General features: G+C 35.7%; 2 protein-coding genes across 2 annotated transcripts; both read left to right on the forward strand.

Moving 5' to 3' along the window:
- Positions 1 to 5,237: 5,237 nt before the first annotated feature.
- LOC140893501 (uncharacterized) lies at positions 5,238 to 7,079 on the forward strand. The gene is made up of 5 exons (XM_073302571.1): positions 5,238 to 5,302; positions 5,396 to 5,446; positions 5,829 to 5,936; positions 6,434 to 6,518; positions 6,775 to 7,079. The coding sequence occupies exons 1-5, from the start codon at positions 5,267 to 5,269 to the stop codon at positions 6,942 to 6,944; spliced, it is 450 nt and encodes a 149-aa protein (XP_073158672.1). The 5' UTR covers positions 5,238 to 5,266; the 3' UTR covers positions 6,945 to 7,079.
- A 4,072-nt stretch (positions 7,080 to 11,151) lies between these two features.
- On the forward strand, positions 11,152 to 11,829 carry LOC140888861 (uncharacterized). The gene has a single exon (XM_073296566.1). The coding sequence runs from the start codon at positions 11,152 to 11,154 to the stop codon at positions 11,827 to 11,829; it is 678 nt and encodes a 225-aa protein (XP_073152667.1).
- The last annotated feature ends 5,110 nt before the right edge of the window (positions 11,830 to 16,939 follow it).

Below are 16,939 nucleotides of genomic sequence, written 5' to 3' on the forward strand. Positions count from 1 at the left end.
CACTCAATCAACCTACATCGACACCATATTGAAACGGTTTTTCAATGGATGGGTCCAAGACGAGGACATCTACCCATGTGTCATGGAGTTTCTTTATCCAAGTCTATGTGTCCCAAGACTGATGCAGAGATAGAGAATATGACACATGTACCATATGCGTCAAGCTATAGGTAGTATCATGTATGGGATGATATCTACCAGAACCGGATGTAGCATTTGCTCTGAGTGTCACGAGCAGATATCAGGCTAATCCTGGTCAAAATGCATTGGAAAGCCGTGAAGGACATTCTTAAGTACTTACGAAGGACTAAGAATATGTTCATGGTATATGGAGGACGAGATCTGAAAATTGGAAGGCTATACCGACTCTAGCTTCCAAAGTTGACGTGGATGACTCGAAGTCAACCTCTGGATTTGTGTTCATGCTCAATGGCGGTGCTGTCTCTTGGAAGAGTTCCAAGCAGGACACCACAGCGGATTCCACCACTGAGGCTGAATACATTGCAGCATCAGCTGCTGCTAAAGAGGCGTTTGGATGAGGAAGTTCGTCCAAGAGTTGGGCGTCATTCCTGAATTTGTTGGTCCAGTCCCTGTGTACTGTGACAACACGGGTGCCGTTGCTCAAGCAAAGGAACCAAGGTCTCATCAAAGATCCAAACACGTACTGAGGAAATACCACATCATCCGGGAGATTGTGGGAAAGAGGAGGACATCACTGTCGAACGAGTGGCCTCTGCAGACAATATCGCTGATCCGCTTACTAAGCCCTTGCCAGGACCATTGTTTGACAAACATCGCGAAGCAATGAGTCCTACGTAGTATGACTAGTGGGCTATAGGGCAAGTGGGAGATTGAAAGAGTGGGTGCCCCAGTGAGCCAACTTGTGGCTATGGGCTTTGATGACTCTTTGTACAAACGATCTTTTGTTTAATGTAATTTACACTTTTATTAATGGCTAATGACTTTATCTTTCTTCATATTGTTATATTATGATATACTATTGTTGTTTTGATAAAGACCTTGAATATACTATAGTGTATGTAATGTGGTGTAGAACATGGGGATGTCTATCATGAAATACATCTTATAGTCACTGTATATTTCTAAACTGTTCTAGTCGATTGAGCCGTCCGATAATAAGGATAAGGATCGCTCGAGTTTGAGGACTAGCATTTGCGATGCGGAGTACACGTTTCATTGGTAGGGAACATGGAGATGTTCGAAGCATGCAAATGGATATTCATAGGATGAATAAATCGAACTACCCTATCCGGGACTTTTCCAAGTGGTTATCACTTTATCGAGTGGATAAAGTCCGCGGTTTTGGTTGTACACCATTAGTCCTTACTACTTGAAACATCATGGAGATCTCTATATGCTAGTACTGTGCTTTGGACTCGTTTACCGACTCTATGGGGGTCATCAGGTGTCGGGATTGGGTACAGTTACAACACATATAGGAGTCGATTGCATTGTTGTCAAGGATTCACCACATACTTGCGAGTGTGGATATCCTATGCGATCTGAGGAGATATTAGTGTGACGAATCTCTGGCCAGAGTACTTGATGTGATTTTAAGAAATGGTTTCTTAGTAGCACATGCGATGTCACTAATTTGATCTTCAAGATGTATTGCATAGTTATCGAATCTTGAGAGACTCTCGATATACCAATGGTTGTTGATTCGATCGGGATATATGGATGAAGGGACCGTACTGTACGCTAACCAAAATCTACTGGTTCTTGTAGGCACTATCAGTGATACCTAGGGAATCATGGGGCGATGTTGCTAGGCGCTTTACCATGATTCGTTGGGCAAAGTCGGAAATCGTTGTTCCGAGTCACAAGGAGTTGTGAGCCCACGGCTAGCTGTATCCCTGAACCATTGAGGGTCACACAGTGTAATGGAGTTTTAATCCCCGTTGAGATAGTTAAATTTAAAGAGTTAAATTTAATGAATAAAGAAGTTGGACTTCTTAAATAAGAGTAAGGGAGTAGGATTTCCTAAAATGACATAGGGATGTACATTTTTGGAAACCACTGAATTCGGATTCAGGAAAATTTATCTTGACTTTAAAATGTGCAGAAATGGTTTCTGTGCACATTGGGTAAAATCGGTTTATCAATCGGAGTCACGATGAATTTTATATTAATTTCTGAACATGCGGGCTTTTGCTTGTCGGGCCTCAACTTATGACTAATGGGCCCTAAGGTGTTAGTGGCCTGCATTATAAATAAGTTATTGCAGTACAGAAATTACACACAGTTGGTCATAATTTTGAGAGACAGTTTTCGAAAAAAACCCTTAGCTCTCTCTAGAAATTCGGCCGCCCCTCCCTCTCTCTGTCAGAGATTTTCCGGTCTGTGATTTTGAATTGCAGACAGGATTAGCGAATCAAATTCGTTATTCTCTTCGCAGAAAACTTCTGATAGATTTTCTAGTGCAATCTATCAGAGGGATTAAACCTCCATTCGTGGACCTGATTGAAGGAAAGCTTGTTCATCAGTTCCAGGGAGATACAAGAAGCGCAGAGAAATCTGTGTGGTGTCCAATAATCTCGCTTCGAGATTGAAGGTAAAATTTAATAATAGTTATTTAATTTTACACACACAAATAATTTAATCGTATGGTTGATACTCACACTATGGATTTGTTTCATACTAAAAATTTTAAACTTCCGCTGCACCGGGTATCAATCGTGATTGATCTAAACGCCAGTTTACCCAACAGTAGTTTGAGAACTAAAATAGAGAAGCTGATCAAACGTGGCTATTTAAAAGACTTCGTGAGTAAGTCTCACCACCAACAACGAGACAAACAAGACTTATGAAGACCGTCGAAACAGAGAACCCCCAAAGAATCATGAGAAGCAAGAAAAGCATAATGGAGATTTCCATGAGAACATGCCGGACTGGAGGGGTTATCGCTGTTATAACAGGGGGACCAGCTTGCGGAGATTCAAATAGAGCAAAGGAAGACTCTTTTGCGTAATGCTTCTAGGGGGAATCACTATCCTCACCCTAACCAAGCCCAAAGTCATGTGTGAAATATCAAAACTATCAAAAGAAATGACATTCACTGAGTCAGATAGGGAATACCCTTTAGTTGAGCACAATGACGCATTGGTTGTCTCCGCTACAATATCCAACTTCTGGGTGAAAAAGATGCTGGTTGACTCAGGCAGTTCAGCAGATATCCATTTTTCTTAATGCATTTGTTAAAATGGGGATAGACAATGCACAACTAACGCCCCATCAACACCCCTTTAGTTGGATTTTCTGGAGAAGTAGTGGAAGCACTAGGAGAGATCACACTTCCTCTCTCGCTAGGATCGTATCCGAGAAGAGTTACAAAAATGGTAAAGTTCTTGGTAGTAAATGCATCCTCTGCATATAACGTGATTACTGGGGCACCCGAGTCTAAATATGTTCCAAGCCATAGGATCAACCTATCATATGAAGTTGAAGTTTCCAACGTCAGAAGGAGTTGGAGAGGCTGTTGGTGATAGCAGGTTGGCTCGGGAGTGTCATGCTAACATCCTGCGAGACCCAGCCAATTGCAAGAAAATGTCAAGGGTGGACGAGATATCAACTCAGAAGAGAAGGCATCCACAGACAGATGAGCCCAAAAATGATAGAATACATACTATCGATAGTGAAGTCGAGAAAGTAAAAAACTTAGAGGCAACCAAAGCGCTCAAAAGAATAGAGGTAACTCCAGGAAGTCCCGGTAGAACTCTTAAGATTGGAACGGAGATGCCTGCTGAAGTAGAACAGATGATAACAACGTTCCTCAGAGAAAATGCAGATGTATTCGCCTGGGAAGGTGAACCCTTACCAGGAATACCTCATGAGTATGCCCTCCATCAACTTAATGTGGACACCAGGATGAAGTCAGTAAAGCAAAAGAAACGATCTTTTGGAGCAGAAAATAACAAACATATTTACGGCTGAAGTAGAAAAACTGGTGAAGACCAAGTATTTCAGGCCAGTCTCCTATCCCGAATGGCTAGCAAATGTGGTGCTTGTTCCCAAACCCGGAGGTAAGTGACGTCTATGCATAGACTTCACCGATTTAAACAAGGCTTGCCCCAAAGATCTCTTTCCCTTGCCACGAATCGACTTGTTGGTTGATTCCACCGCCGGATGTGAGTTGCTCAGTTTTTTAGATGCTTACCAAGGGTACAATCAGATAGGTTTAGCTCCTGAAGATCAAGAAAAAGCAAGCTTCATTACTGATCAAGGTATCTATTGCTATGAAGTAATGCCTTTTGGGTTAAAAAATGCTTGGAGCCACGTATCAAAGATTGGTAAACAAAATGTTCGAGAAATTGATCGGGCGGAGTATGGAGGTCTATATCGATGATATGTTGATAAAAAGCGTTATAGCTCTCAAGCATATGGAAGATCTCAAAGAATGTTTTGAGGAAATACAAAATGAAGTTAAACCCCGAAAAATGTGCTTTTGGGGTTCGAGGAGGAAAATTCTTAGGATACATGGTTTTCCAGCGAGGAATAGAGGCGAACCCTGAGAAAATTAAAGCAATCCTAAGCATGGCGCCCCCCAAGAGCATAAAAGGGATGCAGGAGTTAGCAGGAAGGATGGCCGCCTTGAACCGTTTTATTTCCAGATCGGCTGACAGAGGGTTGCCATTCTTCAAAGTCCTAAGGCAGGGAAAAGGTTTTCGTTGGACCGAAGAATGTCAGCATGCTTTCGAAGACTTAAAAAAGTACTTAGTGGCATCACCATTGCTCGTGAAACCAAGAGACGGAGATACCCTTTTACTCTACTTGGCAATATCGACTAAATCAATCAGCGCAGTTCTGACGGTGGACAGGGAACGAGAACATAAACCCATGTACTACATAAGCAAAGTAATGCAAGGCGCCGAGCTCCGATACACTAACATCGAGAAGTTGGCCTTAGCATTAGTAGTGGCAGGAAGAAAGCTGCGTCCCTACTTTTTATCCCACCAGGTGGTCGCACTAACAAATCACCCTTTGAAGAGAATATTGTCCAGCCCAGAGGCGTCTGGAAGGATGACCAAATGGGCCGTCGAGCTAAGTGAGTATGAGATTGAGTATCAGCCACTTGCTTTGATGATTCATCGGTCATCCCTTGCTTTTGTGGTTCTGAAAACTGTGGGGCCTTAATAATATGCATTGTTTTATTAATATGAATCGCATGTACACAAATCTAATTTTTTACTCTTTCGTTTTCTTGTGCCTTTTGCAGTCAAGACATGCAAGTGTTAGTGTAGATGCGATGCTTGAAGCTCTTCAACATTCCAACGAGAAAAAGGTCGTTATCACTACCTATCGTCTTGATTCAGATCTTGTTTGGATTCTCTAACACATTTTATTCTGACTGCATATTATATTGTTTGTTTTATAGGAACGTATCTTGGAAGAGGAAGATGAAGCTGTTGTAAAATCAGTATTTAAGGTGAGAAGTCAATTGAGCCCAATAATCTAAGCCTTAATCTTTGTCACAGTTTTTCAACCGCGGCATCGTCTCTTTTTTCTAATTTTCACTATGACTATTAGGATAAATACATGACAGCAGCCATTCTCTCTCTTCTTTTTACCGTAAATTAAATCCAGCGACATGTTTAATTCCAAGATCACCTCAACTTTTAAGAACTCATTTTTAATATTTTGCTGCTTGAATATTTTTGCATACTCATTTTATATATGTATACTTTAAAACATCCCGACAGGCATACACACTGCCTTGTTGGTTGTTTTCTTTTGTTTTTGATCCTCATCTTCCCTACGTGCGTTGTTTTGGAGTTTTCTAATTCAATCACATTCCATCATTGAAATAGGGACAAAGAGAGGCTTGTGCCATACGAAGAATTGACGAGGGAGATATCGATGATAATGAGGATTTTCTTCCGCCTGGTAATGGTGAAACCTCCTCAGGTTTCTTAAAGGTAAAAGTTTCGTTTTGGGTATTTGGTTGAGTTATGCAATTCTCGTGGTCGCAGTAGAAACTATACTGTTCACTGTGTAAATTTGTATTTTCTTTTTTTTTTTCCCTATGTTTTTCTTTAGTTTTCCAGTAAGCAAATCTATGTTTTGCATGGTTATCCTTATGGCTTGCTGGGATTGTCCCCTTGAGACATGTTTCACTTTATGTTTAAATATTTCAACTTGCCGTTGTATTTATGTTTAGTCCTCTGGTAAGAAAGAGGTTTCTGGAGTAACTGGGATCCTTAACCTGTGGTCTTTTCTACTATCTCTGAAAATTCTTATGACAAGAGTTGTGATAGAATTGCAGTGTGTCAAACAGTCATAATTTGTTTCCAGCTAAGGACTTTTTCAAATCAGTATATATTAGCACACCATGTATTTATGCTGAGACCTTAATTGGCAGAAGCCTGTTTTTGTTGAAATTGTGACGACGACCTTGTTATTCTTGTTGATGCAGAGGAGAAAGCAATCCCAAGAACAACCTTCCAATTCAACCGATTCTTTGGCAACAACTAGTGCTTTTGAGAACTCAAATAACAAAGGTGTGTACAATTACGTTCTCTGCCATCAATGATTTGATTTTTCGATTTTTCAGTGCATTCAGGCAGTTTTAGTTCTATTGGCTTTGCATTTTACTTTTTGAGTTTCATTTGTTTGCAAAACAGTGATTACAAATTTGAATATGTTTATCTATTAATTGGTACGACTGCTAATTGTCAATTGCCTCGTAGTGTTTTATGTTGTCTGGATTGATGATTCTTGGGTTGATGTTTGTTAACGAACTTCCTTGTTTGACAGGTAAGAGGAGTGACATTAGAGTTTCTATTGTGAAGAAGATAGCTGCACACTCCACCAAGGCTATGAAGAAAGAAGTTGCAGTGGCTATGAAGAAAGAAGTTGCAGCAATCAGTACTGGATGGCATTTGCTATGCCAACAGTATGAAAGTGATAAAGATGATTTTTGTTGAATCAAACACGATGTTGTACCAGAATTTATTTTGATCTCATTTCTATCAAATTTTGTTAACATAATTGAAATTGTGTATAATTATAATCAATCCCGCTCTATGTATATATGAATGAGTTATGTTACGTGCTTTCAATTCATTTTATCATTTTCAAATGTTATTAGCTCAAATGAAACTCTCCCGACATAAGATATTTTGAGATTTAGACACATATCATGTGAAGGCTGGATAATGATCGCGTAACTTTATAATTTGTTTTATTTTGATTCAATATAGATCGAATAAATTAATTTGACAATAGTTGTCTAGGTAATGGAATTGTCTGATATAACATGTTTTAACTTCTTTCTAAGGGTTTGTCTAGTTCGATAAATGGCGCAGTGGCGCTAAATAAATATTATACGACCATACGACCAAGTCAAATAATATTATAAGTGATGGTGTAAGTTAAATGTTACAACAATAATTAATAGAGATTCTCTCCCTAAAAATATATCTATTATCTTTTATTATCTATATATATATATATATATATATATATACCTATTTAAAAGTGTGAATAATAAAAGGTCAAAGTTTTACAATTATGAAATAACAAATTTATCCTTTCATTTACAATATAAACAAAACCATATAAAAATATATAGAGTTATAAAAGTAAAAAAAATATTTTAGTTAGGGCATGAACGTAAATCAATATTTATATGTAAAATTGATTATTATGATAAGGTTAAAATTGACAAAGTGTGTGCATATTAGATAAGGATTCAGTTCCCAAAAAAATTGAAATACCAAAATACTTTATTTTATATTTTCTTGTAGATAATATGATAAGATCAAAATTGACAAAGTGTGTGCATATTAGATAATAATAATTCAGTTTCTAAAAAAATTGAAATACCAAAATACTTTATTTTCTATTTTCTTGTAGATAAAGTAAATACATTTTTCCACAAATATTTTTTAAAAAAATTCAACAAAAATCTTAATTAAATACTAAGACTACATTTACTTAATAAGATATGATTATATGTGGATAAATCATACTAGAACTATTAAAATGAGTTTAATGGATATATTATAATAATAATAATAATGGATAAAATGTAACATGTTTATTTCGAGTTATTAATTTTGACATTGAAGTAATGATTGATGGACAAATTACAATTTTACCCTCCACCTATTATAAATAATCTTATGTTTACTTATGTATTCATAAAATTTGGATTAGATTATTTTTGAATATTTTAAATTGGGAGAGGGTATATTAGTTTATCTATGTATTTTTTTTTTCAAAAGTAATGATAAGGATGAGTTATACATAGAAATATGAAGGATGAGATATCAAGTCAAATAAAGGTAAAAAAAAAAGTGAAATGACGGGCTTTGAGATTTGGGAAGATTTTTTTTCAAGTAAATATATGATGATATTGGATTAATCAACTTATCATACCTTTATCAAGCCAAGTAAACGCAGCTTAAGAGATTGAAACACCAGATATTTGATTTTTATTTGTTTGTAGACTGGATAAACGTATATTTTTTTAAAAAAATCTTATATATTTTAATTTGTGTAAGGATATTTTGAGATAAATAATTATATCATGAGTTCATATTTAAATATAGAATATTATTAGATTTTTAAAGTTATTAATATATATATATATATATATATATATATATATATATAAAAGTTGAAATTAAAAAAAAATTAACTAATTTTCCTACTCATAAAGCTAAAACCATTAAAAAAATTATGAGATAGTCTTACAATTAATGAAGGAATATTAAATACACCAAAATAAATAAAAATATGCATTTACTCTCAAAATAGGAAAAAATTAGTAAACGTTTTTAACTAATGACATTGAAAATTCAATCAAAAATTTCGGCAATAAAAACATTATAAGAAAAAGAAGATAATTAGATTTTGAAAAATAATAAATTAAAAAGAAAAGATGATGTCAAACAATTACATCAATTATTAACGATATTGACATACAAGTATTAGAAGACGATACATACCAGAATGTAGTTGGGAACGATGAAATTATTGTTATTCTTGTAACTAAAAATTTTTAGTAATAAAAAAAGTATGAACGAAAAAATAAAATAATAACGATAGCAAAATGTAAATGATTGATAGAAAAAGAAATCATCACAAAAATTTTATTAAGATGATGTGTATATTGATTCTTTCATAAAAAAATAAAAAACAGATGGTAAATGGAAAAAAAAAAAGCGAGAGAGAAAAATTCAAAATATAAAAGGAAAAAAATAATTGCGCAATAATTTAAATTAAGGTTTAGAATTCATTATCTATATTACATTTGTTTTTCATAAATCAATAGTCACAAAATAAATAATCAACACATAAGATAAAAATTATAAAATAAATATTTAATTTAATTAACTTATCTCACTTATTAACAAATACATAATAAATAATATTGTTTGAAAACATACATACATGAGTTAGAAAATAAGACAAATTCATGATAAGAAACAGATCATAATTTTACAAGAATAATCAAAAAACAATAAAAAAACACTAGCTGTAATAATTGCATAGGTTTCAATATCAATATTGTGACAAAGTAAAACTACATTAAATACTATATTTATAATCTTACATGAGTTATTGATAATGTTTTATTCTAAACTGTTAATGTAGATATAAAATAATGATGACCATAAATAAAAAAATTATTGAAACTCGGGGGTTACATTGTTCGAAAATATTATAAATTTTTTTATTAGTTGCAATATTAAAGATTATATTGATTTCATAACTAAACATGTAATAGTTTTTATTTCAAATAGGATATATATTACCAATTATTATAAAAATATACTTTATTTAAAGAACGACGACACTTCAATAAAGGGATGATAATGGACCAGTTCTAAATTTAGCCTTGTATTAAACCTGCCCCAGAGAGACAAGTTTAGACTTGCCCAAACGTGTTCACAAACAGGTCCGCGTGAGTCTTCGCGTTTGGCCAGACCCACCATAGAAATTGCTATTTATAATAAAGATGATAAGAATATTGACTTTTTCATAGAGAAAAAATAATGTGTTGGGAAATTTAGTTTTGGTATTGACAAAACAAAGCCAAACTATTTAAGCGTCTACGAAAAGCTAAACTGATATACAGTGATGATGACGTCATGATGACATACAGACGATAAACTAAACCATAAACGCTTCAGAACACATTCAGTTTACCTTGCTAAACTGAACTCTTCAGTCCATCTTTACTCAAATGATCGTCTCAGAGATACAAAGCAGTTTACCCTACTAAACTGAATTTATCAGTGCACCATTGCCCAACTGAGTGCGTCAATAAATTCACAAGTACTTCAGGATAAGATCGTCCTTACTCTGACATATCTGCAGAACGTAGTGCCGCGATACTAAGGGAATGTCGGCGTCAGAAATCGTTGGTGATAGTGACAAATCCAACGGGAATAATTTGAATCTCATCTGAAGAATGCTTTTGAAATTCTGACCGTTGGAAAACCAAAGAGTATAAATAGGGATCTTGATCAAAGTTCACACACACGAAGTACTGATATCTCTGCTATTGCTCAAAAAATCATAAAGCATCCTACGCTCAAGATTTGATCAAGAAAACTCGAAAGCACAAAACATTCATAGCATCATTCAGACCATTGAAGGGTCAATCTTTGTGTTAAAAGATTTCGAGTTGTATTGTATTCTACTATAAGATCATTCTAGAACTAAAATCAAAGTGTTATACTAGGAGTTCTTGTTTAGGCAGTGTTTAAGTCCTAAACTAGATTGGGTTTGTGCAAACTGTTTGTATAAATCAAAGTCTTCTAGTGAATCCTTCCAAGGCAGAAGAAGGGGTGACGTAAGAGTGTTTTGAAATCTCCGAACATCCATAAACAATCTCGTGTGTTATTTCAGTTTACCATTCAACGTCACACCTACCCCTAAACTGATTTACCCTAAGTGTTTTAAATCTGTAGCTTGGCATATTTCCGCACACATTTTGTTTGCCAAACTATATTGTACACTAAGATAAGCCTTGAACTCTTTATTAAATCGATCAAGTTCCATTTTTTTTAGCAAAACTGCTTGAAAGTATATTCACCCCCCCTCCTCTAGACTTTCAACCGATCCTAACAAGTGGTATCAGAGAGGTTATTATCTTATTCTTAAAGCACTCAAACAAAAATGACTCCATTCAGTAAGATTCCTATGTTCTCAAAGGAAGATTTTGATGACTGGAAAATTCGCATGCAAGCACATTTATCAGCACTAGATGATGACATGTGGTTTGTCATCACTGACGGACCTCTTGAGATTACAAAGGTTAATACTGCCATAGCGCTCTCCGGAGGTGGTACTCAATACATTGAGAAACCTAGAATTGAATGGACTGCCGAAGACAAAATGAAGGCAAACTTGTACAATGTGGCTAAGGATATCTTGTATAAAACTCTTGACAAGAATACCTTTAGCAAAATCAAGATGTGCAAAATTGGAAAAGAGATTTGGGAAAAGTTTATTCAACTTTGTGAGGGAAATGAACAAACCAAGGAAAACAAGCTATCTGTAGCTACTCAAAAATTTGACAACATCAAAATGAGATCAGGAGAATCAATGTCAGAGTTTGACGAAAGAGTTAGCAGCATTGTTATTGAGCTCAACGGATTGGGGAAAACATATCCCAACAGGGAAGTTATCCTCAAAGTAATTCGAGGCCTTCCCAAAGAGTGGGATGTAAAAACAATGGCCATGAGAGAATCAAAAGATTTGAACAAATTAGAACTGCATGACCTGTTTGCAGATCTAAAAGCATATGAGTTCGAATTACAGACTCGAGAGGAAGTCAGTCTACCTCACAACTGACAAAGTCCTTGACTGCAGTGAAAATTGAGTCACCAGCCAAACCGGAAAAGTCAGCAGAACAAATCAGCAGTTATGCCATGTCATTGTTTGTAAAGAAATTCGACAAGTTCATCAGAAAAAACCAAGAAGGATCACACAGAAGAAACTTCCAAAATAAAGATTCAGTTGAAGAACCTAGAAGCTGTTTCAACTGTGGAAAAAGAGGACACTTCATTGCCGATTGTCCCAAACCAAAGAATCTTGACAAAAGAAAAATCTCAAGGAATGAAAGACACATCTCAAGACAGAAGCATGAAGCATTGGTTGCAAAGGACAGCAAAGCCAAGTGGGCTGAAACAGACAGTGACTCAGAAGGATCAAATGGCTCTTCTAGCTCAAGTGATGATGAAGAAGAAGTCAAATGTCTTATGGCAAACGATCATGAACTTCCATCCACCAGTGAACAGGTATTTGATTTTAGTTCTGAGGAATTTACCAGAGAAGAACTAATCAAAGCTCTTCACGATATGGCAAATGAATATCATCAACTGTCCTTAGCATTCGATGAAGTTAGAGCAAAGCAAAAGGATCTGCAAGACAACTCAACTGAAATCTCCTTTGAACAATCAGTTGAGATAAGCTGTCTTGAAACAGAGATTGCTGTGCTCCGAACGAAGAATGAACAGCTCAAGATTGATATGAGGAATCTTACAATTGAAAAACATAGCATGGATGAAATAATAAAATCATGGAATAAATCTTCGAGCCTGTTGACAGAAATGAATGATTCACAAAGACCACCCCACAACAAAACTGGTCTTGGATTTGGTAAGACAGTAGAAACTGGTGAGTCAAGCACTTTACCCAAACTGAATATATGCAAAGGTAAATACATAAACTTTGTACGAGCAGTTAGGGAACATGAAGATGAAAAACCTATTCTGATGACTTGGCAACAAATAGAGCAGAAGAACAGGAAGCGATTTGGTATTGGCTTCAATCCTCATGAAACTAAGGCAGAGAATGCTAAAAGTCCTAAACAGACTAATGCATATCAACCTAATCTCATGAAAGGAAATAGAAATCAATACCATAATCAACATCCAGTTCAAAAGCGATATAGAAATTTCAAGGATATTTGGAAAGATAGAAAACATACAGTCTCACAAGCACATTTCACTCCACCATCTAAAGCATCTAACTTAGTACGTACCTATAGGAACACAGAAACTGGTAAACTAGTTAAAGTATTTCAGGTTTGGGTTCCTAAAGGATTAATCCCTCGTGGACCCAAATAGATATGGGTACCAAAAGTTATTCAACTTTGTGAATGCAGGAAGCAGGTACCAAGAAAAAAGAAGAGGAATCATAGTATCTAGATAGTGGATGCTCAAGGCATATGACCGGAAATGACAAACTACTATCCGAACCTGTTGAGTTCAATGGTCCCATTATCACCTTTGGTGACAATTCGAAGGGTAAGATTATCCACGACAACATTATCATTCAAGATGTTTTATTGGTTGAAAATCTCAAATATAATTTACTCAGCATCAGCCAAATGTGTGACTACGGGCACTCTGTTGATTTTCAAAAGTTAAACTGCATTATTAAAGACGCCTCTGGTAATATTATCTTGACAGGAAACCGATTTGAAAACACCTATAAAGTATGTTGGAACATTCAGTCTAGCAAACCAGTCTGCCTCGTAGCTTCCAATTCTAAGCGCAACTGGATTTGGCACAAGCGACAGAATCACCTTAATTTCAAATCAATTGTCAGTCTGAGTAAGCTCGAGCTAGTAACAGGACTGCCTAAAATTGATTTTTCAAAAGACAAAGTTTGCTTAGCTTGTCAATTTGGGAAACAAGTTAGGTCATCTTTTAAAAACAAGGGGTATAACTCATCTTCCCGATGCTTGGAACTGTTACATATGGACTTATTTGGTCAAATCCCAGTAACAAGCTTAGGGGGAATGAGGTATACACTTGTCATCATTGATGATTACTCACGTTTTACATGGGTAATTTTCTTAAAATCTAAAGACCAAACTGCTTCTCAACTCATCAAAATCTTTAAAAGACTACTTAACGAAAAATCAAGTAAGATTGACAGAATCAGGAGTGACAGAGGAACTGAATTTGTCAATCAAAATTTATCTTCATTTTTAGAGCATTATGAAATCAAACATGAATTCTCAGCAGCTAGAACACCACAACAAAATGGTGTTGCAGAAAAGAGAAATCGTACTCTTAAAGAAGCTGCGAGAACCATGTTAGTTGACTCCAAGATTTCTCAAAAATTTTGGGCAGAAGCTGTGAACACTGCTTGCTACACTCAGAGCAGATCGATGATATGCAAGAAATTTTTTAAAACCTCATATGAGATCTAGAATGACAGACAACCTAATGTATCAAACTTTAAGATCTTCGGGAGTAAATGCTTCATCCACAAAAATGGTAAAAATCATCTGACTGCATTTGATATGAAGTCAGATGAGGGCATTTTTCTGGGATATTCTTCAATCAGTAAAGCTTACAGAGTTTTCAACAAAAGAACTCTAAATGTTGAAGAATCAATCCATGTTATTTTTGATGAAGATCTTACTACTGATATTGCAACTAATACTCATCAACTCTCAGATCTATTTCAGGAAATACAATTAGAAAACGGTGATCAGGAAGAAAGTGAAGACGAAGCATCACCACCTACAAGAACTCTTCAATCTCCTGAACCGGAACTAGTGGACCCAATAGTTGAGGATCTTATGTAACACCTGGAATTTTTAATACGTAAATTCGCATGCATAATTAGGGATTTTATTTATTTAGAATTTTAGATTATGGGTTAAATAATTATGTGAAATTATTTGTGCATGTTTTAAGTTATTTTAAGCATTTAACCCATAATTAGTGATGTTCATGATTTATGGAAATTTAATTGTTTTGATCGCGGAGACGGGACCGTGGACGGACGAGATACCAAAATATTTAGCCAAAAATATTTTATGAGTTTTATGAGCCTTAAAATAATATTTTAAGATATTTTGTCAAAAAATTTTTAGTATTTATTTATATATTTAATTAAGGGTTGATTTTTAGTCAAAATTAGTCCCTTTATTGACTTTTATTAAATTTTAAAATTATCCTATATTAATATTTCGAGATTTGAGATATTTTATCAGATTGTTATTTTTATTTAAGAGTTTAAAATATTTTGTTAATGTATAATATCTTTATATTGAGTAATATCTATTATTATTCAATTATCTACCAATATTTTAAACCTAAATCACTTCCTAATCTATTCCCAAAACCCCATCTGCTGACAACCCTTCTTCTCCCACCCCAATCTTCAATCTTTTCATCGGCTTCCCACAGAAAACTCCATAGCCTCGTTTGTTCAAGCTTCAAGTTAGGTTGTTCATCGTCCCGTCGTCCCGGAATCGTCACCTTCGCCTTTTTTCTCTTCAAACATCGGTGAAAGGCATGTTTTTCTTCCAAATTTTCGTACCTATCAGATATTATAGAGTGTGTATTGTGTAGCATCGATTTTTCTTCAAATTTTCAGATTTAAGGATCGGTTTTGATGTTCATGACATGTTTATGCATTTGTTTGATCATGACTCACGTTTTCTTCCAACATGGTACGACAAACTGCTGGTGCATGTCTAGGTGGGTGTGTTAGGGTCCCTAGGGTTGAGATTGGTCAGGTTTTATGGGTGTAACAAGCTGGAACCGAAGCCATCTATTTTTGATGCGCAACAGGTTGCAGTTTGAGCGGTTTTAGGAGAATAGTTCGTGTGCACTGTTGAAGACGAGTTTGAGGGTGATTCCAATTGGGTTAGAACCCCAAGACCTTGGGGAAGGTTTTAAAGGTAAATTTTCCGGCCGGTGGTTGCCGGAGATGAGCGGCCGAACGGCCTAAAGCCTCTGGTCGCGTTCTGCGCATGAGCAGAAACTATGGGTAGATTGTTTTGGTTCGTTCTCCCTCTACAGAGATCCGTTTGAGGTAAAATTTGTGGGGTTAGAACCGTCTTGATGTTGTCTAAGTATGGGCGGTAGTTTCACGGCCAAATGTGGCCGGAGCAGGTGACACGGTTAGTTTTTATAAAGCCGCTCAGGGCTGCTCACGACCGCATCACAAAGGGAAATAGGGTTTCGGGTTTTAGGGTTCTAGGTGCTTTCCGGGTCGGGTCATGGGTCCGGGTCAGTTTCAGTAAGTCATGGGTCAAGTCTAGTGGGTTCGGGTCCGGGTTAAGTTAGTCGGGCTCGGGTATTTTATTTTTAAGTTAATTATTAAGTTAAAGTGTTTTAATTGGGCAATGAGCTACATTTAAGTTTCTTAATGGGCTTGAATAATTATTTTAAGTTAGTCCAATAATTTTTATGGGCTTTGGAGCCCACGGAAATTATTGGGCCAGTCTTTGGGCTTTTAGGTCCATTGGGCCAGATTAAGTTGTTATTGTGCCAAGTATGTGCTAATGGGCTTTAGTTGATTTATTGGGCTTAGAAAGGTGTTAATGGGCTTAAGTATGTTAATGGGCCAGTCTCAATGTTAATGGGCCAGAATTTAAGAAAATGGGCTTGAGTGTTAGGGCCAGCAGTTCAGTACAACCCATGAGAAATTGCATGTGTCCTGAATATATATTTAATTATTTTTATGCATGGAAGTTATTTTTTTATATTTATATGTTACTATGAAATTAAATTAAATATATATGAAGGACACACATTTTATTTAAGTACATGCATTCATGAAATAATTTTTATGCATGATTTAATGTTTAAGGTTGAGCAAAAGAAAATATTTTATGTTGGAAGTTGAAGTAGTGTGACAATTTAAGGGGGACTCGTCCCCATATGTGAACTATTGAAGGGCAGTTTACTGCCAATTTAAGAGGTGATTCGTCACCGCCACGTACGTTGGTTTCCACGCTGATCAATATTTAATGTATGATTTAAGGTTACACTATGGATACAACCATGCGATGTTAGAAAATACTTTGCTCAACAATGTTTATGTATTATTATGATATTCAAGTTTAATTTAAGTTTATGTTATGTTCATGATATTTTAAGCATGCTCATTCATGTATATGTTATGTATTAGTATTAAAGTGATTTAAATT

This window comes from Henckelia pumila, chromosome 3 (assembly GCF_033568475.1).
Source record: "Henckelia pumila isolate YLH828 chromosome 3, ASM3356847v2, whole genome shotgun sequence".
In the NCBI taxonomy this organism is placed as follows: domain Eukaryota; kingdom Viridiplantae; phylum Streptophyta; class Magnoliopsida; order Lamiales; family Gesneriaceae; genus Henckelia; species Henckelia pumila.

Bases quoted from the DNA above. Each gene is read 5' to 3' on its own strand.
- LOC140888861 (XM_073296566.1), top strand. From the start codon at position 11,152: ATGACTCCATTCAGTAAGATTCCTATGTTCTCAAAGGAAGATTTTGAT.
- LOC140893501 (XM_073302571.1), top strand. From the start codon at position 5,267: ATGCTTGAAGCTCTTCAACATTCCAACGAGAAAAAG. The intron at 5,937-6,433 runs GTAAAAGTTTCG...TTGTTGATGCAG, and splicing joins CCTCCTCAGGTTTCTTAAAG to AGGAGAAAGCAATCCCAAGA. The intron at 6,519-6,774 runs GTGTGTACAATT...CTTGTTTGACAG, and splicing joins TGAGAACTCAAATAACAAAG to GTAAGAGGAGTGACATTAGA.